The sequence below is a fragment of the Pestalotiopsis fici genome (assembly GCF_000516985.1).
Source record: "Pestalotiopsis fici W106-1 unplaced genomic scaffold PFICI_Scf_1, whole genome shotgun sequence".
In the NCBI taxonomy this organism is placed as follows: Eukaryota; Fungi; Ascomycota; class Sordariomycetes; order Amphisphaeriales; family Sporocadaceae; genus Pestalotiopsis; species Pestalotiopsis fici.
In genome coordinates, this window is record NW_006917091.1 from 1,168,775 (window position 1) to 1,194,691 (window position 25,917).

At 48.8% G+C, this 25,917-nt stretch overlaps 10 protein-coding genes across 10 annotated transcripts; 9 read left to right on the forward strand and 1 right to left on the reverse strand.

Annotated features, from left to right (window-relative positions):
* Positions 1–340: 340 nt before the first annotated feature.
* PFICI_00368 (uncharacterized protein) lies at positions 341–2,273 on the forward strand (the record flags this gene model as incomplete). Its single annotated transcript, XM_007828949.1, has 7 exons — positions 341–649; positions 721–1,083; positions 1,148–1,350; positions 1,417–1,741; positions 1,823–1,942; positions 2,032–2,121; positions 2,178–2,273. The coding sequence occupies 7 exons, from the start codon at positions 341–343 to the stop codon at positions 2,271–2,273; spliced, it is 1,506 nt and encodes a 501-aa protein (XP_007827140.1).
* A 752-nt stretch (positions 2,274–3,025) lies between these two features.
* Positions 3,026–4,438, forward strand: PFICI_00369 (uncharacterized protein; the record flags this gene model as incomplete). The annotated part of the gene is made up of 1 exon (XM_007828950.1): positions 3,026–4,438. One exon carries the CDS (start codon positions 3,026–3,028, stop codon positions 4,436–4,438), a length of 1,413 nt encoding a protein of 470 aa, XP_007827141.1.
* Positions 4,439–5,206: 768 nt separating this feature from the next.
* On the reverse strand, positions 5,207–6,940 carry PFICI_00370 (uncharacterized protein; the record flags this gene model as incomplete). Its single annotated transcript, XM_007828951.1, has 4 exons — positions 5,207–5,860; positions 5,932–6,323; positions 6,377–6,590; positions 6,668–6,940. 4 exons carry the CDS (start codon positions 6,938–6,940, stop codon positions 5,207–5,209), a joined length of 1,533 nt encoding a protein of 510 aa, XP_007827142.1.
* Positions 6,941–8,372: 1,432 nt separating this feature from the next.
* Positions 8,373–9,495, forward strand: PFICI_00371 (uncharacterized protein; the record flags this gene model as incomplete). Its single annotated transcript, XM_007828952.1, has 3 exons — positions 8,373–8,618; positions 8,678–9,033; positions 9,099–9,495. 3 exons carry the CDS (start codon positions 8,373–8,375, stop codon positions 9,493–9,495), a joined length of 999 nt encoding a protein of 332 aa, XP_007827143.1.
* Positions 9,496–9,822: 327 nt separating this feature from the next.
* Positions 9,823–10,787, forward strand: PFICI_00372 (uncharacterized protein; the record flags this gene model as incomplete). The annotated part of the gene is made up of 3 exons (XM_007828953.1): positions 9,823–9,937; positions 10,007–10,345; positions 10,417–10,787. 3 exons carry the CDS (start codon positions 9,823–9,825, stop codon positions 10,785–10,787), a joined length of 825 nt encoding a protein of 274 aa, XP_007827144.1.
* An 830-nt stretch (positions 10,788–11,617) lies between these two features.
* PFICI_00373 (uncharacterized protein) lies at positions 11,618–12,412 on the forward strand (the record flags this gene model as incomplete). Its single annotated transcript, XM_007828954.1, has 2 exons — positions 11,618–11,728; positions 11,783–12,412. 2 exons carry the CDS (start codon positions 11,618–11,620, stop codon positions 12,410–12,412), a joined length of 741 nt encoding a protein of 246 aa, XP_007827145.1.
* Positions 12,413–13,914: 1,502 nt separating this feature from the next.
* PFICI_00374 (uncharacterized protein) lies at positions 13,915–14,615 on the forward strand (the record flags this gene model as incomplete). Its single annotated transcript, XM_007828955.1, has 2 exons — positions 13,915–14,292; positions 14,481–14,615. 2 exons carry the CDS (start codon positions 13,915–13,917, stop codon positions 14,613–14,615), a joined length of 513 nt encoding a protein of 170 aa, XP_007827146.1.
* Positions 14,616–14,930: 315 nt separating this feature from the next.
* PFICI_00375 (uncharacterized protein) lies at positions 14,931–15,213 on the forward strand (the record flags this gene model as incomplete). Its single annotated transcript, XM_007828956.1, has 2 exons — positions 14,931–15,149; positions 15,172–15,213. 2 exons carry the CDS (start codon positions 14,931–14,933, stop codon positions 15,211–15,213), a joined length of 261 nt encoding a protein of 86 aa, XP_007827147.1.
* Positions 15,214–15,304: 91 nt separating this feature from the next.
* Positions 15,305–15,973, forward strand: PFICI_00376 (uncharacterized protein; the record flags this gene model as incomplete). The annotated part of the gene is made up of 2 exons (XM_007828957.1): positions 15,305–15,668; positions 15,804–15,973. The coding sequence occupies 2 exons, from the start codon at positions 15,305–15,307 to the stop codon at positions 15,971–15,973; spliced, it is 534 nt and encodes a 177-aa protein (XP_007827148.1).
* Positions 15,974–25,056: 9,083 nt separating this feature from the next.
* On the forward strand, positions 25,057–25,614 carry PFICI_00377 (uncharacterized protein; the record flags this gene model as incomplete). Its single annotated transcript, XM_007828958.1, has 3 exons — positions 25,057–25,089; positions 25,207–25,498; positions 25,583–25,614. 3 exons carry the CDS (start codon positions 25,057–25,059, stop codon positions 25,612–25,614), a joined length of 357 nt encoding a protein of 118 aa, XP_007827149.1.
* Between the last annotated feature and the right edge of the window lie 303 nt (positions 25,615–25,917).

Sequence of the window (25,917 nt, forward strand, 5' to 3'; positions counted from 1 at the left end):
TGCTTACCTTTTCCCCACTAAGTTGACTGGACTGGAACCGTACAAGGGCCAACGCTAGTTTTGTTAGGATCCTAGGTTCATTGTTGTTTGGCTTTTATTTCTCATCTTGATCCTTTGCCAAAGCGGTGGTGGCGCGGTGCTAATTTAGTCGGACCCGAGTTGCTCGTCTATTGCCGGCGGGACACAGGACCTGAGTGACCTCAAACTGGTGCAACTCTCACCCACCATCATCTCTTTATTTCCCTGTCACGTTGCCGCGTGCGCAGATCTATCCACTTTGAACATTGGGTATTGAGTATAGTGGTTGAATTGAGTGCGTGGCATTTCATCTCTATGCATCATGGTGGATTTACTTGACTTCTTTCGACAACTGGCAGGCCGAGCCTGCACGTTGGTTCCTGCTTTGTTCATCATTGCGGGAGCTGTGGCTATCATCAGTGTTGTACGATCGTACATGCGCTTGAGCCATATCCCTGGACCACAAATAGCATCATTGACGAATCTCGTCCGTCGCTCATGGGTCATAACGGGCAATGCCCATCAGATCCATACGGACCTCCATCAACGCTATGGGAAGGTTGTACGTTTTGGACCCAACGCGGTCATGGTCTCGCAGCCTCAGGCTATTGAAAAGATTTACGGCTTCAAGGTCAGATTTGAAAAGGCAAGTCATCTTACAATCTGCCCTGCTCATCGAATGGTATTATTGACAGATTAAAGTCCGAGTTCTATGACGCAATAATGCCGAGAGTGAAGGGCGGCAAGATCCCGGATGTGTTTGCTACTCGCGACGAGGACATTCATCGACGCATGAGGCGCCCTGTAGCCAATTTGTATTCTGTCACTAGTTTGACCAAATTTGAGCCTCTGATCACGGCAACTATGCAATACTTCTTCATTCGCCTAGACGAGCTATTCAACGACAAGAGCGTAGAGTTCGACATGTATCGATGGATCCAGTTCTTCATGTTTGATGTTCTCGGAGAGGTAACCTTTTCTCAACGTCTGGGTCTTCTCGAAAACGGCGCCGACGTGGAAGATGTAATTGAGAATCTATGGCTGTATTTCGAAAAGATTGCACCAGTGCGTCTCTCTCCAAAACGTCATCTGCTTTCATCAACACAACTAATGTCTCCTCACATTATAGAACACACAGATGCAGTGGCTTGATAATCTATGGAGGGACAATCCTTTGGTCCCCGTCTCGACCAAGCGGAACGCATTGGCAGAGTTTGGTATGGCGCGCATCATGGAGCGCATGAATCAAACTGAGGACTCAGTCGCTGATAAGAATGATTTCCTCGCATACTTCATCAAGGAACAGGCCAAGGATAATACACTTCCCCATATGTAAGTGGAACCTTGAGACCCAGAGTCTGGTATAGGCGCAAGAGCTGATAAGATAAACTCGTCTAGGTTCGTCCCTACATGGGTCAATTCCAATATCGTTGCAGGTGCAGATACGACCAGTATAGTCGCAAGTGCCTTGATGTATCATCTCCTCAAAAATCCTTCATCCTTGTCAAAACTCAGGGAAGAAATCGATGATGCCGTGGCCAAAGGCCGTATCTCCAAATATGCAACCTGGAGGGAATCGCAGAATTTGCCATACTTGGAGGCATGCGTCAATGAAGCTACTAGGATGCATCCCCCCTTCGCTCTTCCATTCGAGCGTGTGGTGCCTGAAAGCGGGTTGGAAGTCGATGGCTATTTTATTCCCCCAGGTACAAGAGTGGGCATGGTACGGACATTCAAAGCTTCTCATCCCCCAACACCAGCAAATTTCCGGCAAGGGCTTACTGACGATGATTGTTACATGCAGAGCCCGTGGGTGGTGCACCGTGATGAATCAATCTACGGCGATGATCCAGAAGCGTGGCGGCCAGAACGCTGGTTGTGCAGCGAAAAGAAAAAGACAGCCATGTATAATACTCTCCTCACGGTATGTTTAGTCACGATCATCACTAATGAGTGGGGGATTGCCTGAACCATGCCGTCCCAGCTTTCTAACTTGATTATTTCACTTTCTAGTTTGGTGCCGGGCACCGTACTTGCTTGGGAAAGCATCTCGCATACTATGAGATATATAAGCTCATCCCATCCATGCTGCAGCGCTACAATGTTGGTACAACCGGAGCCCATGTCTCTCGAGCATGTCTCGCTAACAAGTCTAACAGATTGAGCTCGTCAATCCAGCTGAGGACTGGTCCATTAACAATCAATGGCTGGCTAAGCCTTCAGGGTTTTGTGTGAAGCTATCGACCCGCAATTAGAGTCCTAGAAAGGCGTATTTTTCACATGATTTTACAACGGAGATAAATTTAGAAATAAAGCCTTGTTTCTTGACCCAATTAACTCCTGCCTGGGTTATTCTATCTACATCAGTGACAAAGAGGAAACAAAAGTCAAAGGTTGGATCTTTCGATAGGTATGCAGAGACCGTAGTGATTATTTCTAGCTTAACACTAAGAACTACCTACATCGCAGTTTGATCTGAATGAGATACATATCTGTACGTACTGCATCACCCGCCGAAAAGATGAACATAGATAGGACCAGGTTGTTACTGCTTCCAACACACAAGTGAATTCAGAAAGTCTCCGTTACCAACGCTGACCGGGGACCTTGCATCTCATGATGCAAAGTGAACAGGACCAAAAGTATAATTTGGAGAGAGAATGAAATATGAACCTAGCCGAAATGCCCTGCATAATGCACCGGGGGCTGCACTGTAGTGCATATTACTTCGGGGGTCTCAGCCTCCAGCGATCCCCTAAATTCAGAGATTTGGCGAGGTTCAGGTACCACCAACATAACCCCGCGGCATTGATAGCGGCATGCTTAGGGGGGATTAACTCGGGCCCACCAACTCGGGTCCAGCTTCATCCTTCATCAAGTCCTGTTTGCCATATTTATCTCAATATTTGTATGTAGACATGTATGTTATCCCATAAAATTTCATACAAGATTGGTATCATATTGCACCAGTATTTGACGGCCAAACACAGTCTCATTCCGAACAAACATGCCAGCTCTAACCGTGAAGCCGGATGCAGAGGCAAAGCCCCTCAGGGTGTGGAACTCGCTAAGACGCTATCTCCCACCCACTGACAACAAGGATGTCGAGTTCTGGTGGAACATTACTGGGTACCACCTGGCAGTCATGATTGACGCCGCTGGCTACACCCCAGAACTGCAGTATGAAGTACTGCTTTTTCATTACAATTGGATCGTAAGCAGTCGAATTTCTCACTCTGATGAACTCGTTGCCGCAAAGAAGGAGTCTGACCAGGCCTGTGGTTATTTACAGGTGCCTCGCTTGGGTCCCGCGCCCCACGATGACGGACGGCCTGTATTCAAGTCACTCATAGCCTACGACGGTTCACCCCTAGAATACTCCTGGAAATGGAATACTTCAAAGGGCGAGCCCGACATTCGGTACTCCTGGGAGGCAATCAGTGCGACATCGGGTACCACCACCGACCCATTGAACCACGATCCTACCCTGGACTATATGGAAAAGGTGTCCCATGCTCTTCCGGGTGTCAATTTTGAATGGTACCGCCATTTCATAGCCAACCTGTACGATCCTGACAGGGCCGTTTACAGCAAGGAGCTAGAACAAGGTGACCCGCCCGCCACGACCCTCATGCACGCTGTCGAGTATAACAAAAAGAAAAACTTTGGGCTCAAATCGTACTTTCTGCCACGAAAGCTGTTCCAGGGCGGTGACCCTGCGACTATGCAGGAATGGGACGCTGCAATTGTAAAGCTGAACCCGGGAAAGAATCACCCTGGACGTGATGCTCTGATGAATTTCCTTGCAACCAGCCCCGAAGGCAAACTGATGAAGCCCAACGTCATGGGTATGGATAACGTGGAACCCTCCAAGTCGCGGCTCAAGATGTACTTTACCTCGGCGCACACCAGTTTCAACTCGGTGCGTGAGATCATGACCATGGGCGGCATCCGCGATGTTTCCGAGTCCAGTCTGCAGGATCTCCGCTCCTTGATTCTCACCGTATTGGGGCTGCCCGCCGACTTCCCCGAGGACGAGGAAATCCCCGTCGAAGCTTCTGCCAGTGATGATTGGCCCGACTTTGCAGCCTTGTGCGAGGGCTTTGTCTACTTCTTTGACATTGCTCCAACCAGTGGCTCCCCCGACGTCAAGTTCTATCTGACCACCCGCAAATACGGTGCCGATGACTTGACCATTGCCCAGAATCTGATGTCTTGGACGGCTGCGCACGGCCGTGGCGCCTACAATCCAAAGTACATTGAGATGCTGGAGAGGCTTGCGGAACACAGGGGCTTGGAGAATGGCAAGGGCATGCACGCCTACATCAGCTACCAGTGTGTTCAGCAAGGAGAGCCAGATGTCAAGTCTTACATCTCCCCTGAACTCTACCACAAAGCGCGATTCACTACCGCTGAGTAAATCAGCGGAACTTCGTCAGTCGGCTGAATATATATACGATTATTTATGAGAATACCCAATGAGATGATTTGTTTGTGTATCATGTGAAGAGGAAGTCAATTATAAAATGAGCACATAATTCAAGCTCAGCAAATTTGCAAACACAACCGATTGCATTTTGCTGCGACAGATCCACAACTTTGATTGCAGAGTTTCTCAAATATCTAAAAATCGTCCAATAACGCGCCTCGGAATTTCATGACCAAGAATGAGGGGATATTATTCGTTTAGCCGTGAACATTATGCCAGTAAATCATTCAGGCAGCACATTATCGTAGTACTCGAGCGGATTGTGTTTTGACACAATGAAAGTTTATTGCCATCAACACGATTTGATCGCTCTCAATATCCATAAGTAAAATTCGCATTATTCTGGAACAGGTCTGTACATAACACCGCTAGTAGAAACTGGAGGCATCGTGATCCTAGAGGAAGGCATCCTTCTATCTAATGCCTGCATGGCTAGTCGAATGCCAGATCCTCATTAATGCTCGTTATGTGTGCTTGAAAGGGTACGGGAGAAGAGACGTCTATTTGGGTCCTGTAGGTCGCAGGATATCTAGCCTATATACTGTGTCCGCCCTTGTCCCGTTACTCTATCACAAAAGGTTTCCCCATAAGGTTTACACCGCGAGGTAGTCGGAACAAACAGTCTATAGGCTCTCATAAGCCAGTCCAACATGAAGAAAACCAAAAAGAAAAAAATAGATACAAGAAAGAAAGAGGTCATCAAGACCACTGGGATACATCAGAAGGAATGGCATGGTAGCCGTTAAAGTGACCATGAGGATCGTAGGCATTCTTGACATTGGTGAGACGCTCCTGGCGTGCCGGGTCGGTTCCGTACAGAGCCGAGAGGGGCTCATCGCCGTGGCCATAGTTTTGGTAAATGTAGAAACCGTCGTAGCCAGAGACTTCGGGCGTGGCAAAAGTGTTGCGCCATTCGCGGAAGAAGTCATCCACAGCCTCGGCGACCGAGTCGTCCGTGTAGACACCAATGCTTTCAATCTGGTTCTGGAAGTTCTTGCGGTGAGGGAAGGCAGAGTAGTCCTCGGGCAGGGCCTCGACGCCCTGGACGGGGAAAGTCTCAATCATGAGAGCCGAGTTGGCGGCCAGGGGGTTCTCCTGCATGAACTTCTCAAAGTCGTCGGCAAACTCGACAAAGGTCGCGGGATCCAAGACCTTGGTGATGGCGCTGTAGAGATCGTACCTAGGTCCGTTTGCGCAGGACGCAGGAATAAGGCCCATGACGGATTGTGTGGGGAGTTCGGCCCATGTAAGCATGGTCTCGTTGAGGGTGTGGCTCATAGGTGAGAACAGATCAGTGTATTTCTTTCCCTCTTCTGCTGGACCAGTGTATACGATGTTCACGACGACGGTAAGCTACGCTAGTTAGCATGAGATCCATAATGATTGGGGTTTTGATCGTCATTGATCAGTGACAGTTTACTCACCTCGTTCGTGGTTGCGTTCAGGGCCAAGAACATGACGAAAGACAATTTATCGTCCAGTCCGGCAGTTGTAAGGTCATTTGTAATCTCCATGACTTGCTGCACGGCTTCCTTCGTAAAGGTCATGTCGGCATTGTAATGCATTCCCGCGTTGGTCGCCTCCCAAGTCTCAAAGGTGGACTCGAAAACAACACCATAGTTCTGACCCGAGCCTCGCACGGCCCAGAACAGGTCCTGGTTGACGTCGTCGGAAGCTTCAACAATGGTACCGTTCCACAAGGCCATGCGGACCTTGCGAAGGGCGTCACTGGTCAAACCGTGGAGTCCTTGAAGACGTCCAAGACCACCACCGAGCATGGCACCAGTGGCGCCGACGCAGCCACAAGCTCCAACAGCTGGGGATAGTTGTCAGTACAAACACATGACAATTGTATTTGGTTGTACTCACTCAGCTCTCTGCCGGCGGCACCGACACCGTCAACAAAGTCTTGGAAAAGCGCACCACTGCCGACGACAACCGTGCCGTCGTCCTCGATGTTGACATAGTTGAAGTTCTCCATGTTGATCAAGACGGCGTCTTGGACCGAGGACAGGGTGATGGAGTATCCGTGACCTCCAGACTTTGCCAGCCAGCTCATGTTGTTGCTGGACATGTATTCCAGCTATACGCCACATTGTTTAGTTTAGACATCTCGACCAAGACCATGTCAACAGTCGTCTGGAGGTGATGTCAACTTACACCAAGAGAAAGTTCCTCCTCTGATTGAGGAAGGAATACCTCATCAAAGGTAGGAGCTTGGTATGTAGACCATCTCTCCGTCTTGGCCGCGAAGTCGCTCCAGGATGCATCATGCACATCGGCGGCCACTTCTGTTGGCCAAACCGAGGAGTTTGTCGGGTTTGTCGTCGGGTATGCATGTGTAATGTAATCCCTGAGTTTGAGGGGCTTGCCAAAAGCCGTTTGGCTGATAGCCAGGAGCACTGGCAGTGCTTGGAGAGCGAAAGGAGCCATTGATTACTGTTAAAGAACGCGATTCTCGATTGAAGCTACTAAAGAAGGATTGTAATTAAACTATGGCGTCTATCTGGGAGTTTCTTTTCATTCTTGCAAGGTTCCAATCTCGTTTTATAAGTTTTGCTCGCCTTCTCCATAGACGTATTCGAATAGCCATCCGGAATTGGCGAAGTACGTTGGCATAACTCTCCGGTGAGTGTGGTGGTGAATCCGCCTTCATCCTTTCGACGGCTGTGCGGTCGCGTCCGCCTGATCATGCCCTACCCAGAGCCATATCCATCGTGAGGAAGTTGATGAATAAAGGATCAGGGCGCGACTCCCAGATCAATAATGCGTCTTCTAAGCGACGCCTCATCAGCCCACGATAGGGCTGAGAGCCGCTTCAGCTGGCCAAGAATAGGAAGCCTCATTGTTCCTAACATTAACTTCAGCTTGCGAACAGTGCTGGGAGGCCTTGTCCGAGATCCAGATTATGGGAGTGGTGGTGCACGGGCACAGGCACCAGCACATCCTCAGCATGACAAAGTCGGGTCCCGGATGACCTAACTCGGGGCCCGCGTTATGGTGGCCTATCACTGGTATGTAGCCTCAACAATGGCGACAGCAATACATTACGGTCCCGAATCCCTCAAAAATAGACTGAATCGAGACCAGGTCATGATCCTTCCTCGCGAATCAATGCCTACGTACCTACCTGCCTAGATCCTACTCACCGGGGAACTAGGTATCACATGATCAAGCCTTGCGCGCGCATGACTTTGATAAACATCCTCCAGGGTCCAGCCACTTGAACCTTACTTAAGCCACTAGGGAAATGGATTTATTGGATAACCGATATCATATATCGTGAACAATTGTGGAGAATAATCTAGATTGGACAGCATGACTAGACTTGGTTTCACGGCGTAACTTCATAAACCCCCAATTTAGCACTTTCGGGGTACACGGAAGGACAGGCAGACGTAAGCAATTCGGCGCAGTGCTTGCTGATTCAACATTAAACTCGTCAATAATCTTGGCATCAGACTCCTTGTTGCTCAGTCGCGACTTTGTGGCACGCACACAAATTTAAAAATACTTATCTGATTGGCCGACGGCGCCAGCTGAGACATGCAATGGAAATCCGATTGGCGTGCTTACGCTCGGTTGCCCGCGGCCCCCAGCAGGTACCGAGCCTGATTCGCTGGCCTGATGGCGGCACAGCATACATCGGCTTTACGAACCCTTAAAATGCCAGACAAAGCCGATGTTCTGCAGGCGCTGTCCTTAAAAATAAGCGAAACAAAGATTGCAATCGCGGCGAGGAAGTCGCCTTGCTTTCTCACTCAAGCTCGCGACACTTCATTCTTCACCACCACCTCCACCGCAAAACCAGTGTTCTACTGATTCATCAACGATTGTATAGCATCACATCAAAATTCTATACAAGATGGCGGTAATGCTCAAGTTGGCTGCTGAGCAGTACAAGACGTTGCCCATTCTGGCCAACGAGTCTACCTGCTCAGGAAAGATTTACATTGTCACGGGTAGCAACAGCGGACTAGGTCTGGAGACTGCGCGCCATCTCGTCGAGTTTAAAGCTGCCCGTGTCATTCTGGGTGTCCGCAATCTCACAGCGGGAGAAAATGCAAAGAAGGAGATTGAAAACACGACGGGTCGCAAGGGAGTGATAGACGTAAGTGCTGTTGACTAAAGAGCCATGCGCTTCTATACATACTTACACGTGAAATCTAGGTGTGGCACGTTGACATGGCCTCTTATGCCTCTGTTCAAGCGTTTGCCAAGAAAGCATCGACTGAACTAGACAGAATTGATGGCGTTGTCGCCAATGCCGGAATCATGGTGGACCAGTGGGAGCCCGTCGAGGGCATGGAGAGCGGCATTCAGATCAATGTCGTGAGCACATTGTTTCTCGGAGCCCTAATGGTCCCCAAACTTAGCGAGGTTTCGAAAAAGTTCAACATCAAGCCGACTTTGGTTTTCATAGTCAGTGTTCTAGGCTACACGGCAAAGGCGGAGATGGACAAGAATCGCAATGGCGATATTTTTGCCAACCTCAATGACCAGAAGCGCGCCGACATGGATCAACGGTAAGTCATTTTGACGTCCAAAGCCCAAATTTCCTGTCCGACGAGCTAAAACATGACCAAAACAGCTACGCTCTGACAAAGCTCGTGGAAGAGTTTGCCGTCCGCGAGTTTGCAAAGTTCTGCCCTGTGGAGCGCACAGGAGTAGTTATTGCTCTTGTAGCACCCGGTCTCTGCTCGACTGGCCTAGGCAAGGATGCGCGCACTTTTACCAAGATCATGCACGGCGGCATCAAGGCCATGATGGCACGAACCGCCGAGGTGGGAAGCCGCACCATCCTCCACGCCCTGATTGTTGGCGAGGAAGGCCATGGCAAGCTCTTGTCGGGGTGCAAGATCAAGGAATACTGGGTGCCCGACTGGATCAGCAACTCCGAGGGCCAACAGTTGCAGCAACGCATATGGAAGGGCCTGGTCGACAAGCTAGAGAAGGTTCAGCCTGGCTCTATTACACAGCTCTCATAGGTATTTCGTTCGTGTCAGTAACACCCTTATCTCTAATTTTTCCTTACATAGATACCAAAGATTTCTGCATGGGTACAAAAGTTCTTGTGTATGCGTACGTGCATGGTGATAGCACTTCTGCCTACATCCAGCTCCAGTGTAATGTACCACTTGAAGGTGGTAAAAGGTCGCTTAATGCCAAGGTGTACTCACAACAACTTTCGTTGATTCGACGGCCTCTCTTCAATGGTGGGGCGCGGGGAGGGAGGGGCACATGAAGCTAGTTCAAAAGGCCCCGGCAATGCAACTTAATGCAATGCAACGGAACGCTGACAGCTGGATGATCTGATGCTTCTCCCCGCCAAGCCCGTCTCTTTTTCCCTTGATGTGATGACTGTGACTCTTTTGCATAACATTGGCATCTTCTCTGTCGCTCGCAAGCTCGTGATCAATGCCAAGCCCTGTGGGTAATGGGTGAGCTTGTATTCCAGGCATCTCTAGCACGTCGCAGAAGTACTGTGGGCGCTAACAGACAAGCACCGTAGGGCCCTGCTATTCGTCAACGTAAACCAGCCGGGGATACCAGGTGCTGCGCCTGCGCGGAGGGCGGCCCGGTCGCATGCCGCGAGATCGGGACACGCCAGAACGAGACGGCAGCGCATGCGCGAATACCAGGACCGGACCACACGGACGACACAGGGCCTATCGGAGCTCACTGTACACCAAGAGGCTCCGATCGTCGTCTCTCAAGTACCGCTGCACAGGCTAGAACGCGCTGGCCTCGTCGGTACTGCGCTTCCCACCCGCGAGGACGCGTTTGATTCATCCTGTCGAACACTGTCGTCCTTTGAGCATCGTCTATTCGATCACTGTGTGTATTTTCCCCACCTTTTCTCCCGCAGCCTCGAGCCTTACCAAGCTGAATCGCTGACTCGATTCAAGACATTCGCTTTGCCGTACCATTCAAGGCGCGCCACAGCCAGCAGTTTACAACTCCCGAGTTATTCCAGCATAGTATCTCGACGCTATGGGTTCCCACAGCCATTGCGGACCTGGGTCTGCTCAGCGGTGTCTTGCTCTATGCCTGCCGCAGTCTTCACATGCTGACAAATGATCGACGGTACTATGAGCTTGCGCTCCACTATAAGCTAGAATGCCTGAGGCTGCTGCAAGAAGGCATTTCTTTAGCCACCATGGACGACCCTACCATGGACATAATTATATCCAGGGCCCTCCAATTAGCTTCTGATGAGGTTCGGCATGATTTCCCCCACCACTCTGTGGTTACCAGACTACTGACGTTGCAAACATAGCTTGCACTAGGTGATGTGCCCACATGTAAAAGTCACATGGACGCCGTCGTACGCATGGTGGTGTTGAAGGGTGGAATAAACAAGATTGATGCAATGCATGGCTTCTTGAAGCAGATGGTGTTGGCATTTACACGCTCGGAACATTTACAGGAGGCAAACAGGACAATACAAGGAGCATGATTGGCCAGGTTTAACAGCGAGCACCATGTTCCTTATTAATACTGCAAAACTTGTCGGATCGTAAATGCTAGCGGCGGATCAGGCCGAAGGGGGGTGGAACCAGCCGTCCTTCTAAACCGATCACGGTATACGAGCCTTAACCAATACGGGACTTCACTGCATTATAAAACCTCCGCATAGGGGATTACCGTGAGAGTGCTGTTTTCCTGGGCGGCATGCGTTATAGGGTGTCGGCAAAAGCCTAGGCCCAGATACTATGGTGGGCCGAGTAGGATGGCGGCTTTGATGGGATTCGGAAAAACCGGTAGAATGCCAAGCTTTGCATTGTCTATTCAGGGACAAGTCTAAGTCGAGGTGATCCATGATTGTTCGATTCATACTTCTCCAGTTTCCACTCTGGCGATCATCGCTTTGGATGATGTCGGCATATCAAACATCGAAAGATCGAAAAGCAAAGGCGTCCTTGATGGACTACGAATTTTTCAATCTGTATAAATAGAGGTTAAATCTGCCCAACAAATTTATATGATAGCTCATTCTACAAGCGTATCTTGACGAATCAAAAGTCACAGCATTTGTACGACACACTGAATTTCGTTCTTTCACTTATACCCTTCACAATTCTATAAACTGGCTCACATTTCTAGGCCATGTCCAGATACGTCGATTCGCACAAGAGCCCCAATGGACCCGGTGATGCGCGACCGACGGCCATGCAAGTTGTCGAGGATGAGGGCAGACTTGGGACAATGACCGACAAGGTAGGTAGCCAATCGTCATTGACCCAAAGGCCCAAGAAATTAACAGCCTACTAGGTTTTTCTAGTAACTGGCGCTTCGTCCGGCATTGGGATCGAAACAGCCCGCGCCATGGCTGCAACAGGCGCAAGAGTCTTTCTCGCCGTACGATCTCTGGAAAAGGGGCAACAGGCCTGCGCCGATTTCTTGGATCCAGGGCGCGTGGAACTTGTCGAATGTGACATAAGCTCCCTGGAGTCCGTCAGAAAGGCAGCCACCGAATTTCTTGCAAAGTCTCAGACTCTCAATGTCTTGGTCTGCAATGCCGGCATCATGATGGTGCCACAACGAGAGGAGTCTGCTGATGGCTATGAGAGCCAGCTCGCAACAAACTATCTGGGCCACTTTCTCCTCTTTTGGCTTCTGCGCGATGCCATGGTCAAGTGCTCAACGACCGATTTCAAATCACGTCTGGTAAATGTTTCCAGCAGTGGACACCACGCCTCTGAAATCCAGTTTGACGACTTCAATCTTACAAAAGATGGCGCATATGATCCCATCAAGGCCTATGGGCGGAGCAAGCTTGCTCAGATATACATGTCCAACTACATTGACCGGGTCTATGGCTCTCGCGGCCTCCATTCCCTCAGCGTGATGCCAGGAAGCATCTTGACCAACTTGCATCAGCACATCCCCGAGTCTGTCTAGGCCGGCTGGACCGAGAACGAGTCCTTGGTGAAGTGGATGAAGAGTCCCCAACAAGGTGCCGCCACGACTGTTCTGGCTGCCCTTAGTCGCGAGTGAGAGGGTAAAGGGGGGAAATATCTCGAAGACTGTAATGTTGCCCCCGTCTCTCCCCTTGTCTATGGTGTCAAAGGTGTGGAGGATTATGCTTATGACCAGACGAAGGAGGATAGACTCTTCCGTATGACTATTGCGTTGCTGAAGCTGGAGGAATCAGTTTGATATTAAAGATTGGCCATAGTCACCTCACAGCTGTACAATCGAATTGTTTCTAATATGTTTGCTCAGACAATTGATTTTTATAATCATCTCCGGGTATAAACCAACTCTGTGACTGATCTGCTTTGTCATTTTCATGTTGACGCATTGTGAACCATATTTCACGTGTCTTTCACCAAGTATAAGTCAATAGCTTGTTGACCTCCCTATGGTCTTTTCGTCCGATCACTTGTCACTCTGAGATATAATTCACACATCCACTGTATACTCTCGGACACTTCAGCTTTCTATGATCATGGTGTTCGTGATGACTTGTGGTTATTTTGGCGAATTGGCACTCTTATCAATCCACCATTTCCTCCACCGTCAAGATCTCGCCTGGTCGTCGGCGGCCAACCTCACGATCCCACTGTCGCCGACGACTTGGACTGTTAGTGATCCAGCTCTTGTTTCTGTACTTTCCCTGTCCAGTTTCAAGCAGCAGCCGCATTTGCGGCTGAGCTACAATTACTCTGGTCTCCGCTTGAGCCCTAATGCGCGGCTGAGCACGCGGGTCCTTGATGCACAGTTTTATCCGCCTTGACCTCTCACCTGTGGACAATTTGTTGTTTCCCTTCTTTCCATCCAGATGCGAACAGACTCTTTCATTCTCACTGTCCACAATCAGCAGAAGCCATCCACAACCACCTTCAATTCGAATCATTCTGCCTTTCTGGACATTCCAAGACACACGCCATCTTTGCGAACACATTCCCAGATACCAGAACATCAGTTTACGCCCCGGTCTTCAAGACAAGCTTCAAGTTTCTCCAGTCGTTTCCTATCACTCCCACCAGTCTACTTTTCTCAAATCTCCGAATCAAGGTCTCTTCGTCGCTGATTCTATCTCATCGCGAAGATCAACCCGCTGTTCCGAATCCCCTCGTACACCTTCAACTCAACCTCCACGAACACTTGAATCCCACGTCAGACTCGAACGACTTGACTTCGATACTCAGCGACCACGACTCTAGCAGTTTTCTCGATACCCTATACCCTCCCTTCCGCACGTCATCTGTATCCGAACATCAACGCTGATCTCTGGTGTATCACCATCTCCACATACTCGAACGTTTTCCAACGAGACGCAAAGCATCACAAGTTCCTCTAACATTCGATTCCGGTCGGTCGGCATCTGATCCAAGAACTCTTAGCCACGCAAGCCAACGTTCATCAACGCCTCAACCACGTACGACAACGGCTTCACAATGGCTATGATTCATGTCGAAGACGAAGACCATGTCACCAGAGATGACAACGGCAACCTGATTCTGCGCCCTGGCATACGTATGTTGCCCATTGAATACCACGAGGCTTATGACGACTACAACTACGAATACCATGGATACCTCGAGATGTTCACGACGCCCATCGTCCAGCCAGGTTCCGAGGATCCGTTTCCCGTCCCGCGTCGCACTGGCCATTTCGCTGCACGCGCACCGGCCCATTGGCAGCTCATGAATCCCCTGCAGGCCCCCAACAACAATCCTCCTGCCAATGACGCCAGTATTCCGGCTGACAACATCGAGTCCCGTCCCGTTGACGCGGAGTCCAACCTCGGTGGTGGTGATGGTTCAGTTGCTGCTGTAAGTCTGTTTTCGCTTCGATTGTTCTTTTGGTTCTGTACATGTGCAAATAGCACTCTGCACCACAATATATACTACTCATCTTCTTTACAACTATCACTTTCTTCCTTTTTCATCACAATAATCTTTTCTTTGTTCTGGTGCTGTGCACAATCGTTTCTGGGTTGTTCATAGTCAGACGTGTGCAGGAGATGGCCGCCAAGTGGCATGTCGAGCTGGTCACTTGCTCGCACCACGGCAGTATGAGCTCCTATCCCATCCTAACGCTACAGGGTCAGTATAACAGCTGGCAGAATAAGCATTCTGCCGGCCGGGCATCTTGACCGCCTTGGCACCCCGCCGCTTGGTGTTTGACCGCCTAGCGCGCTGCTGGTGACAGCCTCGTTTGCAATCGGCCAGCACCCGCCTTTTGAGTATTTATGGAAGGCTTTTAGCGCGTTCAATTCCATTTCATTTTTTTTTTCTCACCAAGCCTCTCCATTCATTACCTCAGGAGAAGCATCACGATACGTTTGGTTCCTGCATACGAAAAGTCTACAAGCAAGACCATAAAACAATTCACATTTTCTTCGTCCAAATCATCATCCAACGGAACAAAATCTCTCCATCCCTTGACTCCCACACCGCCTCGATCAATCATGTCCGAACACGGCAGCGATACACCTCAAGAGGACCACATCAACCACGAGGACGGCAGTCCACTCAACCGCCCACGAGATCGCCCTCTGGCCACTACAGAGCATCTCAGAGTACGCGCGCTTGAGCTCGCCGGTGCAGCACGAGAGTTCTCTCGAGTGTTTTTGGCGTTTGCTCAGGCCGCGGATGATTTCGCTCGGCAAGCTGGAGCAGGAGACGAGGTTGATTTCCCCTTTTCTCTAGAATCAGTCTTTCGAACCACAGACCTCACGTTGGTTATTTTGAGCCACGTGTTGCATTTCTTTCACACTTTTCTCTCTATTTCGTTGTTTTCTTTCTCTTTTCAAGTAGAAACCCCTTCTTGCCCTCATATCAAATGCTAACATATTGTTTTCTCTCCAAGCAGAATCTCGACGACGATGAAGTCGATCGAGAGCCTTCTCCGGCTCCTGCTCCCGCGCCGGCTCCCGCAGCAGCTCCGGCTGCTGGAACTCCTGGCTGCCCGGTGTGCGACAAGAAGGGGAAGGATGCGAACACCCCAAAGCACTTGGTCACCCACGTGACCAAGTGCTATGTCGAGGGGTGTCCCGACCAGAACCCCGACTTCGAAGGCCGGAACGGTGCGGCAAGGTTGGGCAGCCACCTGGTGGACGTCCACCACCACGGTGTCTGCGAGTGGCCGTGTCAGTGGCCGGAGTGCACCAACCGCTCGCAGTGGAGCGACCCCAGGCATCTGAAGTGTGAGTATTTCTAGACGTTTTTCTCTCTTTCGCCACCGTGACTTTTCTTTTTATGCAGAGAGAAAGAAAAGGAGAGAGACAGAAACTCTTTCTTTAACCTTTTGATATAGTTCTTGGCTAATATCCTTTATGCAGTCCATCTCAGACTCCACAACTACGACCTCGGCATTAAGGCAGCCGAGGCCGAGGAAGAGGAGGAGGCAGAGGAAGAGGAAGAGGAAGAGGAAGAGGAAGAGGAAGAGGAGGATGAGATGGAGGAGGAAGAGGAAGAGGAAGAGGAGGATGAGATGGAGGAGGAGGAGTAGGGGGTTGTTGGTTGGGGGTGAGGTTCGAGTCCTCGGACACTATGACAGGATGCGGTTTGGTTTGGTTTTGCGTTTTGTTTGCTTTTTATTTCTGCCCCGGCCGATGATACCAGCGGCCTGAGGGCCTTCGTCAATTGAGTTCGCTTTCTTCCCACCAAAACTATGAACTTGATTGTGACTCCTTTTTGCTATATGATGGGATTTGAAAACTTGGACAGTTGACCATCACCAGTGCCAGGAGCAGACCTGCCGGAATGGTAATTAATCCTCGGGGAAATGGCCGAACTATTCTTCATTTCCCTGTCACTCACGACGATGGAAGTTTCGACTCGCTTAGGTGGATGGCGGGTTGACCGGCTTTGGGCACCTGGTGTACTCTGAGGCAATCAGAATGTACCTTGACAGGGATGACTGCTCTCTGGATGATGAAAATAATAAGGGAAAGCAAGGCGAAAATAAGATGGATGAGAAGTCGGGAGCAGGGTGGACGCACTTTCTACTGCACGACATCCGTTCCATCATAGCGTCGGGAAATCGATTGTTCTTTTGGCTTTTGACTTTATATACATCATCGTTTTGTCCAGAGTCATATTATTTATACTGCAACTAACAACACAAGAGCCTCAATGAAAGGCGCCGATTGGAAACACCTTCAATAACAACAAAGTCGCCACAAATGGTCTCGCCCGGCCAAGTCAAGACTCCACCACACAGTTGCGAAGACGCGCAGAAGCCCGCCACTGGTATCGCCGCATTACCAGCACGAACAAAGGTCACTAGGGTTGGCTGAAACAGGGATCCGACGAGATGATACGGCAAATAAACGTCAGTGCGAAGGGAGATCCACCCCTTTTCACCCATCAGAAGATGGCTCCGGCAGCGGTATAATAATTCTTCACAACTAAGTTGCGATACCCTCAGCCTGACAACAGATGCCTGAGATCAATCTCTGCATCTCTCTACCTCTTTTGAAAGTATGACCAACTTGATTTCGAATAAATTGCTCCAAGTCAGGGAATAAGCCCAAGACAAATGAACCTGTGGTAAATGCAAAGTAGATGCTGAAACAAGAGCGAGAGATTGGCAAGATAAAGTCACAGAATGACACTCTCAGCACACAGGTCAATGAAAAGGCAGAGGCGTGGAACAAACTGCATACAGAGTTTGGAGCATACAGTTTGGCCACGAATACAACCAAGGTCAAGATTACCTGCGAACCAACGAACGCAGCAGCACTTTTCCAGACAGGAATACCAAACACGGTTCCTACTCAACGGCTGTCCACAAGAAGCACGGTCGAAGACTCTGGACCGCAGTGCTAACTGTCGCGCCGCCTAAGCAATGCATCAATGATGCCAACCTGAAAGATCTCCTTATTTATTAGCACACTCGCCAGTCAGTTCTGCGCTGCAATGACAAGGAGGATTGTTGCCCAATGTTCCATCATCCACTAAAACGAGACGGCGACCTATTTACATGGAGTTTGGTGCTCAACATTCGCAACACAGAATGGAGACATCCAACGGTCTCGTAGCACAAATCTGGCATGATGTTATTCTGCCATTTAGCATATGATCATTTATATATCCCTGAAATTATTACACCATACCATTCCCTTGCAACACGCGTCTCTCTTATCCTGTCAAAGGATAGTTCGTCGCTTCCTGGTTGTGCACATGGCCCATGTACCTGGAAATACAAAGGCACCATGGAGCTCCCAGGTAATAGGAGCTCCTCATGCAACAACACCGTTGTCATTTGCTAGGCACCACACTAAGCTTTTCTGCCTTCTTCTCTTTTGAGCCACATTTCTTAGCCACACTTTTCCAGCCAACCATGTGTGCAATTCTGAGTAACTGAAGGAATTCTACGCCCGGTGGACTCATCTATTTTTCTTTGTTTAATATATGTCAAATGACAGGCAGTTCCAAATATGATTAAATGTACGATCTGAACGTAAAGAGTAACTATATGGCACAGAACGAGAAAGGATGATTCTGCGTCGCCAATATGCACAAGGATTAAATATCATGCACGCTACATATGACCGCCTGGCGGGATTCATTAAGCACTTATCGCCCTGTTGGCTGGCAGAATTTTGCCGCATCTGGAATTCTGCCGTTCGCCGCCTAACGACCGCGGGGACTAGCTTTTTGACCGCCCGCCCAGGCGCCGTGATAGCTTCATTCATAATCAGCCTGCCCCACAAGGGATGTCTATTTATTCTAGGTTGCAGACACTAGTTTCAATCTTCTTTTTTTTTTCTTGTCGCATTGTGGTCTACCTTTAATCATTCAATAAAGGTCTTCACGGAAATCACGCTGACATCGATCACATACCCTGACAAGAACCATTGTTCCGACGACTGAAGCCATTTATCTAACAACGCTGCACTGTCCCACCGCTGCGTGGTCTCTACGATAATGACACAGGTAACTGTCCCATCTTTACCTGTCCGCCCTCCTGCAACCATTCATTTTGCGTTCTTTGTAAAATAATTTGATTGCTAAAGTTATTCTTTTTTCTCTCCCCAGACTTCGGATGGTCAGAACACACAGCAGGTCCAACAGAACTCGCAGATCCAGCAGATCCTGCACGTCCAGCAGGTTATGCAGACGCAGCAGAACCTATAGATGCAGGAGAACCAGCAGCCTCAGCAGGGAACCCAACCGCAGCGTGGACGTCGTCGTCGCCGCTCCAACCACCCTTGCCCCGAGGCTGGGTGCACCACTGGTGACGGGTCTGAACGCCATGTGGTAACCCATACAAACGACTGCAGAGTTCAGGGCTGCCCGGACGGCAACCCGACCTTTGGCAGCAACCACGAACTCGGACAACACCTCATTCTTGTCCACAATCAGGGCAGCATGACAGCATGCCACTGGCCAGGATGCACAGCAAACGGACAGCGTTCTCCTGCCAATCACAACTGTGAGTAATGCCAATCCTGCTTCCGCTTATTTGACGTATTGTCCTCTCGGAAATTACCTGAGCATCTCAATCGAATGTCACTATCTTAACATTATCACTAATTCTGCAAACATCGCAGTGCACGTTCGCCTACACAACCACAGGTTGTAGGTGACAATCGTTGTACCAACTGCGGGAAGGGCAATCAAGCCATGAAAGCTGTGTTTTGAGGGTGGTTTTGGTAGAAGTGGCAATGATCAGTTTCCTTAATGAACCACAATCTCCAGCCCAGAATTGACTTTCTTTCAGCGCTCTCTTGGTGCATCCTGGTCGCTTTACTATACAACCGTGATCTGACCTTCTTATTTCTTCTTACAGATCAGCGACGTACTGACATGTCAATTTATTGGCTACAAGTATCAAAGAACACTAATTTCCCATCTTTCTTAAACTTCTTGAAAAGAAATACGGTGAACTATTCACAAAGAGTCGGGGCTGAAAATTCTCAGCGGAGAATCGGGACAGCCTGCCGGCCCATAGCATGAGTCAATTCTGCCGTTCAGGTCTAGCCATCCGTACAAACCTGAATTCATGTTGGCACACCATAATGCATCTTAGAAAGCTGATTGCTCTTATTCTTTGACAGGGGTAATCCGTCGCCTTGTGGCCTTGCGCCACAAAGAGCCACAGACGGCCCTAGCCGGGCTGCAACCTCCCCCTAACCCTACACCAGCACTATGGACCTTCGGGTAAGGGTCTCATGCCAAGGGTACCGCAGTATTTGGTTTTTCCGTCCTGGACGCTTCGCAGCTTTTGTTTAATACACTACCTTTCCGTAAAGATGTCCCTTAGTGCGATCTCATTTTCGTTTGCTTACTATCTTTGAAATGATAGTAAGTTGAAAATTACAATGAATTTATTGAAAATATTAATACTAAATATGCAGGATGAGATAAAACATGATTATTTATATCTTTGTGACAGACCAAACCGCTGCACTAGCCGAATAAAATGTGAAGTTCCACACTAGGGACTACATAGCCTAATAGTGGTTATATAGTACGACGCAATGCTCTGTTACGAATTGCACAAGTATAAAATGCATATATATAATGCATGCTAAATATAACCGCCTCGCAGAATTTCGCCGGTTAGGAGTTTTGCTATTCAATGTTCGCCTCCAGAAAATCACGCGCTTTGGCTTTTTCACCACCCGCCCAGGCGCGGTGACAGCTTCACCTTCAATCAGCCAGCCCCACCTGGAAGTACTATTTCTCGGGTTGTGGACGGCGGCTTCAATCCTTTTTCTTTTGTCCTCTTCCATCGACCGGTATCTTTTATTCATTAAGACCCCCTACAAGCTCAACTAATCAATCAACACTGTTCTAACAGACGATGGCACAACCCAATCCTACCCAGCCTGTAACTGGCGATCCTGCTGCACAACAGGTACCCATCCCATCTCTACCCAACTATCCTTCAGTCTCATTTAATCTGTAATCATTCTGGTATCTTTTTGCCAGACTTTATATTGCGCCGTACCATATAACCACTATTAGGCTAGTTCCTAGTGTGGAGCTTCACATTTTGTTCAGCTAGCGCAGTGGTTTGGTGCGTCACTTTACTAATGCTATTGTCTATCATTAGGGCTCCACCGGTCAACCGTCGCAGCCTTCCAATCCGAACTAGCCGCAGCAGGCTGAACCTCAAATCGCTAGTCCTGCAGGACGTCGCCGAACTGCAAATCCCTACCCAGTCACTGGATGCAGTGGCGATGCTTCACAACATCATGCCGTGACGCACACTCTGAGTTGCAAAGTGCCTGGCTGCATTGATGGAAACCCGACTGTTGCTACTGGTCGCTTGCTTGACCAGCATCTACTGAAGACTCATAACCAAGGCGATATGGGCGGCTACCATTGGGCAGGCTCCTCTACCAATGGCAGCTGTGCCGCTGCCAACCACTTACATACGTTGGAGGCTTTTTGTTGACATCTAAGCTCATTGCTCCATCGCTCTCACTGGCAACATTTTTGCTAAGATACAAGAATTAGTTCACCTCAGACTCCATAATCACAAAGTCTGAAATGGATGTGATAGTACATCTTTCACATCCTGCCTTCGCGGCCCGTTGCCGTCGCTTCGGCGCACTCTTGGAGGACTCTCCAAAGAAGAAGCACACCTTCTTCGAGGAGTAAGCGGGACTACACTAAGACTGTTTTCAATTTGCACCCCGGCCAGACCTGTACTAAGACCATGAGAAAACTAGTTTCAAACTAGTCTAAACCCTGTTTTCCCGGATTATTGAATATGATGTGTAAAACTAATCTGAAAGTGATGTGAATGTATATTAGATATAATGTATACCATTAGGGTATCGGGGAATCGTGTATGGAGGTAACGAGGAAGCTGCTATGGAGTGCAATGCTTTAGGCAATGGTAGATTGAGCAGTATCCCGCTTCGTTCAGCTAAGCAATGCACCTTTTATTTTCTGAGGAAGCGTGGAGGTGTTTGGCATATTGGTTGCACGGCACGGGGGGATCAATGTTATATGGAGAGAGAGAATGGTTAGGGGTGCCTAGGTAGGTTTGTACGTAATCTTAATTATGGCGAGGGACACCGGCTATACGTATCGGCATGTGGGAAATAGGGAATATTAATATGTGCATGTGACGACTCGTGAGTATTGGATCTGCGGGACCATGATGCATGTAGAAGGGGAACCTGGCTGTAGCTATAGAGACTCCCGAGGTCTCCCCTTGTCATTGATCTTAACAGCTGCCCAGGGCCCCTCCATGGAGATGGGGCCAGTCTGGGCGCATGTAAAAATGGCGGAAAGGAATGAATAGTACCTAGTAGTCAAGTGGAGCTATATCGCCATGGATCCTGCTTTGCTCTTTCCTGTCACGGGTCAACTTTGCGGCTGTTGATTTCGTGGTCTTTCGGCGCTGTCTCCATCATCTTCATAGGTGATGGTGTAAAACAGATTGCTGGCTGTGCCCCAAATGTTGCTTGTGTTTTCGAGGGATTTGACCTTGTGGCTATCCATGAACGAAGTTGGCTTGCGTCACAAGTGAGGACGATTGGCGCGAGTCAAAGAACTGGTCGGACAGTCTCAAACGTGGAAAACTTGACGTCGGGAAGGCGCTCTCGATAGAGTCTATGGGCCAGGCGGCTCGTTCTGTTGGAGATTTCAACGATATTAGTGATCAAGGGAGGCTTGACAAAGTCATTTCGGGTATAGTCTTTGAGGCCATCATCCGGTCTTGAAAAAAAGCCTTCGATGCGACTACGGAAATGTTAACATGTCATCACTTGCTTGAAGTGAGATATTATACATGTATATATATATATAACTTGACACTATGTCAATTGGTAGGAGGATGCATATATAACAATTATAGAGAACTAATCCAACGTCATTAGCGCAGGCGCTAATGACAGAACGGTTATACAATCTTGCGACTAGTTCGGGCTGTGCCCACCGCCGATCATATAAAAATACCACGCTAATATACGTCATTCCTTACTTCTTTGTGATTGACCGTATAATCCCCAACCAACACTGGTACAGCATACTCACGCCAATAGGAACAAATCCACGTTTTCCTTCACACGGTACTGAGGTAGCTCATGCATACTTTTAACACATGACTGTGAAGAGATTTTTGTTTCCGCTTTATCTGGAGTGACGATAACACGGCAATAGACTTCTCAAAGTAAACGTCCCTATTATTTCCTTATTGTCCATCGCATTATCAAACTTTGTTTATCCAGGATACCAGACTTGCATGTTTGTTTAGGTTGGGTGAATGATACCTAAAGGGCATAATACTACTGACCCGTGCATGTCATTCAACATCCTCAAGTGAAAGACTGAAAATGACAGGACAATCAGATGAGTAGTGCAAGGAATGACTGTTGCATTACCTTTTCATTGTTGCGACTAAGCGATGCCTTGACAACAACACGTATATCATTTGTCGTCCCATCATTTGGAAAGTCTGCCATCAATCGTCCGATCAATTGGAAGTGGTTTGGCATTAGTCGTCTGATCAATTGGAAATGGTTTACAACTGCTTCCATATTATCCATATCTTCCCCTGCCATCCGAATCTTTCGACCAAATTCTTCGTTGCATCGACTCCGGCCATTCAAGTCGATCAGTACAACTCAATACAAAGATCCAACAGCTTTCATATGCAATCGTCACCGCAAACTACATTGATTATCAACTTGTTCGAAGGACAACAAACGATGGCCTGCCGACCGCAGATACAACACCCTTGGGTTTTCACACCGAGAATCACCATGACGGATCTATTCCCTTCTCCTCAGTCAATACGCAATCACGTCCAATCATCAATCGACGAACATGGCTCCGCATCATCTCTGGAAATTCAGGAAGGAGGAGTAGCAATCAAGCCGAGAACACCCTTTGCGCATTTCTTCTCTTTGATCTTCCATATGCTCATTGCTGACACGATCGGTTTCTCTAACAGACTCCTCACCAACCACAAGAATACTAGGCTCGCCAGATCAACCGACGCTCGATCCATCGGTGGCCGCACCCCGATTACAACGGCGATACAAGTAGGAGACATGTGATAGTCCCTTGCACTGCTCTGTTGTCGATGACTTCCTCCAGTCGCAACCCGTCGTTCCGCGAGGGCCGCGCCCTAGCAGCCATTCTAGTCCGCTTTCACAGCCAAATCGACATGGCAGCGTGCCACTGGTCCAACTATGCCAGCAAGGGTAGACATGTAGGTAGGTGGGCAGTGGTATTCAACACCGGGGCAGGCTGGCGAAGCGAGTTGAAGCAGGATATCACGTGGGTGCACGAGACCTGCTAGGCTAGGTTCTACATGAAGGTATTCAGAGTCCTCCATCTACAGTGTACTTCATCGAAGCTCGTTCCATCCCCTCTCCGACCTAGCAACGTGTAAGCTTGTGGTGGTTGTCTTTACAGCCCGCCGTCCTCGTGCCAATGACGTCTGCCAACGGAGAAGCATTCGCCTATGGCCGCTGGGGGGAGAGAGTCACGTCGGCAAGTGAAGATCCTGCTTGTTCCTCTACTCTGCCATGTTTGACAATACTACCAGCTTCTACAACCATGATTATAGTGCACCTATGCTTGCATAACCACTGCCTGGCATCACTGGTTGATTGAGACCTTGGTAGAGACAAAGGAGACAGCAAGGACGAACGCTTCCTCGACTGACTCTTGTCTGAGTGCTTCTAAATGGTATTCATGTGAGAACCGAACATATTTCCCTTTTCCATTTTCAAATGTTATTTTACACGCGTCACTTATGGTGGAACACTGTCCTTGAGTTGTCGCAATTATTACCACGTTTGCAACTGGCTGGGCCACTGGAACAATCTACTCATTAGAAGTCCGAACAATGGCTTTGGCTTTTCCGTCTTCCCGTTTCCACTCTTTCCACTCGCGTGACACTACGGCTTTCCTGTTTGAAGAATAAAGTGCTGGAGGCGACGGACAGGATGTCTGTGTCTAGGAGTGGCAGCCTGCCCTCGTCCTCTAGTGAGTCAGGTCCGTTGGTAAATGGAAAAGACACATGTACATTATCACAGTTCCAAACAGTCAGAATACTAACTACACCACAAACTGGCAAACGGTCGAAGCAAGTAGCATCTCAACATTGTGAGGACATCGCATAGTGTCGAGGAGGTAGGGAGAGAGGACTGTAGTGACTTGAGTGCTACGTAAGTAAAGGAAATCTACAAGTTCTCACATAATGATGTTCCTTACACAAATCATGCAACGATGCAATTATTGAATTGCAATTTTCATCTAATATGTTCATGCACACGTGACCTGTGTGTGGATTCCGTCTTGCGAGTTGCCGTAGTGGCATCCAGTGGCCAGTTGATTCAAAGCTAGCCAGATGCTGTGCGCGAGGTTTATTTATTCGGCCCTGTAGCAGCTTTGACCTTTTCTTTCCAGTCCTTTACCTCATTCACCAAGCCAAAATTTTCCAATCCTTCACCAATTAAGAGTGACGGCTTTCCAATACTTCGCCCATCAAACAAGTCACGGGTTGCCCTTCCAAGACACAGCAACCAATCTACAACTTTCCAATCCCATACGTCAACATCAACAAGTCACAACTTTCCCTCGCAGACACAGCAACCGAGCAGAAAGGCGAAGATGTCTTCCAGCAACACTGACAACGGTCAGGCTGTAAGTAGATATCCCCATTTCTCTCTCTTTCTGATTTTTGCCCTTTATTTTCATCTAATGGTAGCAGCATGTTTGTTCTGTTCCTGAAATAAGTTCTAACAACATCTTCTCGCTCAGCCCAGTCAGCAGGCATCTCGACCCCAGCGTCGCCGTCGCCATCGCCGTTGCCGTCCCCGCTCCAAACTTCCTTGCCCCGTGCCTGGTTGCGATGGTGACGCCTGTGAGCGTCATATGATGATCCACACGCTCCAGTGTAAGGTTTCGGGCTGCCCTCTGGGCAACCCTTTCTTCGCCAACGTTAAGGAGTTAGGAAAGCACCTTGTTGACGACCATAACAACGGTGACCACAAGTACTGCCACTGGGCCGGTTGTGATCCTAACGTCGAGAGAGCCCCAAACAACAACATGGGTAAGTTGTCTTATTTAAAATCCGTTCCCAAAGACGATCAATTATGTTCTGTCGTGCCAATCTTGCTAATTATCATTTTTGCAGTTCACATCCGTCTACACAACTACCGCATTTGAGGTTATTGTGTAAAGCAGCATAAAGAATAGGACCGCGGCTGTTACTACCCCCCTCGCCCCTCCGGCTATGGTTTTGCCATTACAATGACACCAAGAGGCCAAATGCTTGGGAAACTGCTTGCATACCTAGCAATCGAGAAACTTCTGCATTTACTTGTGTGTCTCCATATAAACGTGACCTGCTTGGAAATACTGCCTAGTGAACTATGTGATACTGTACGAGAAAATTGTCAAAAGCGTGATCAGGGAACCATGAGTAAATGATTCTTTCAATCCGTAGCGTACTTGTAAGTCGCAACTGTT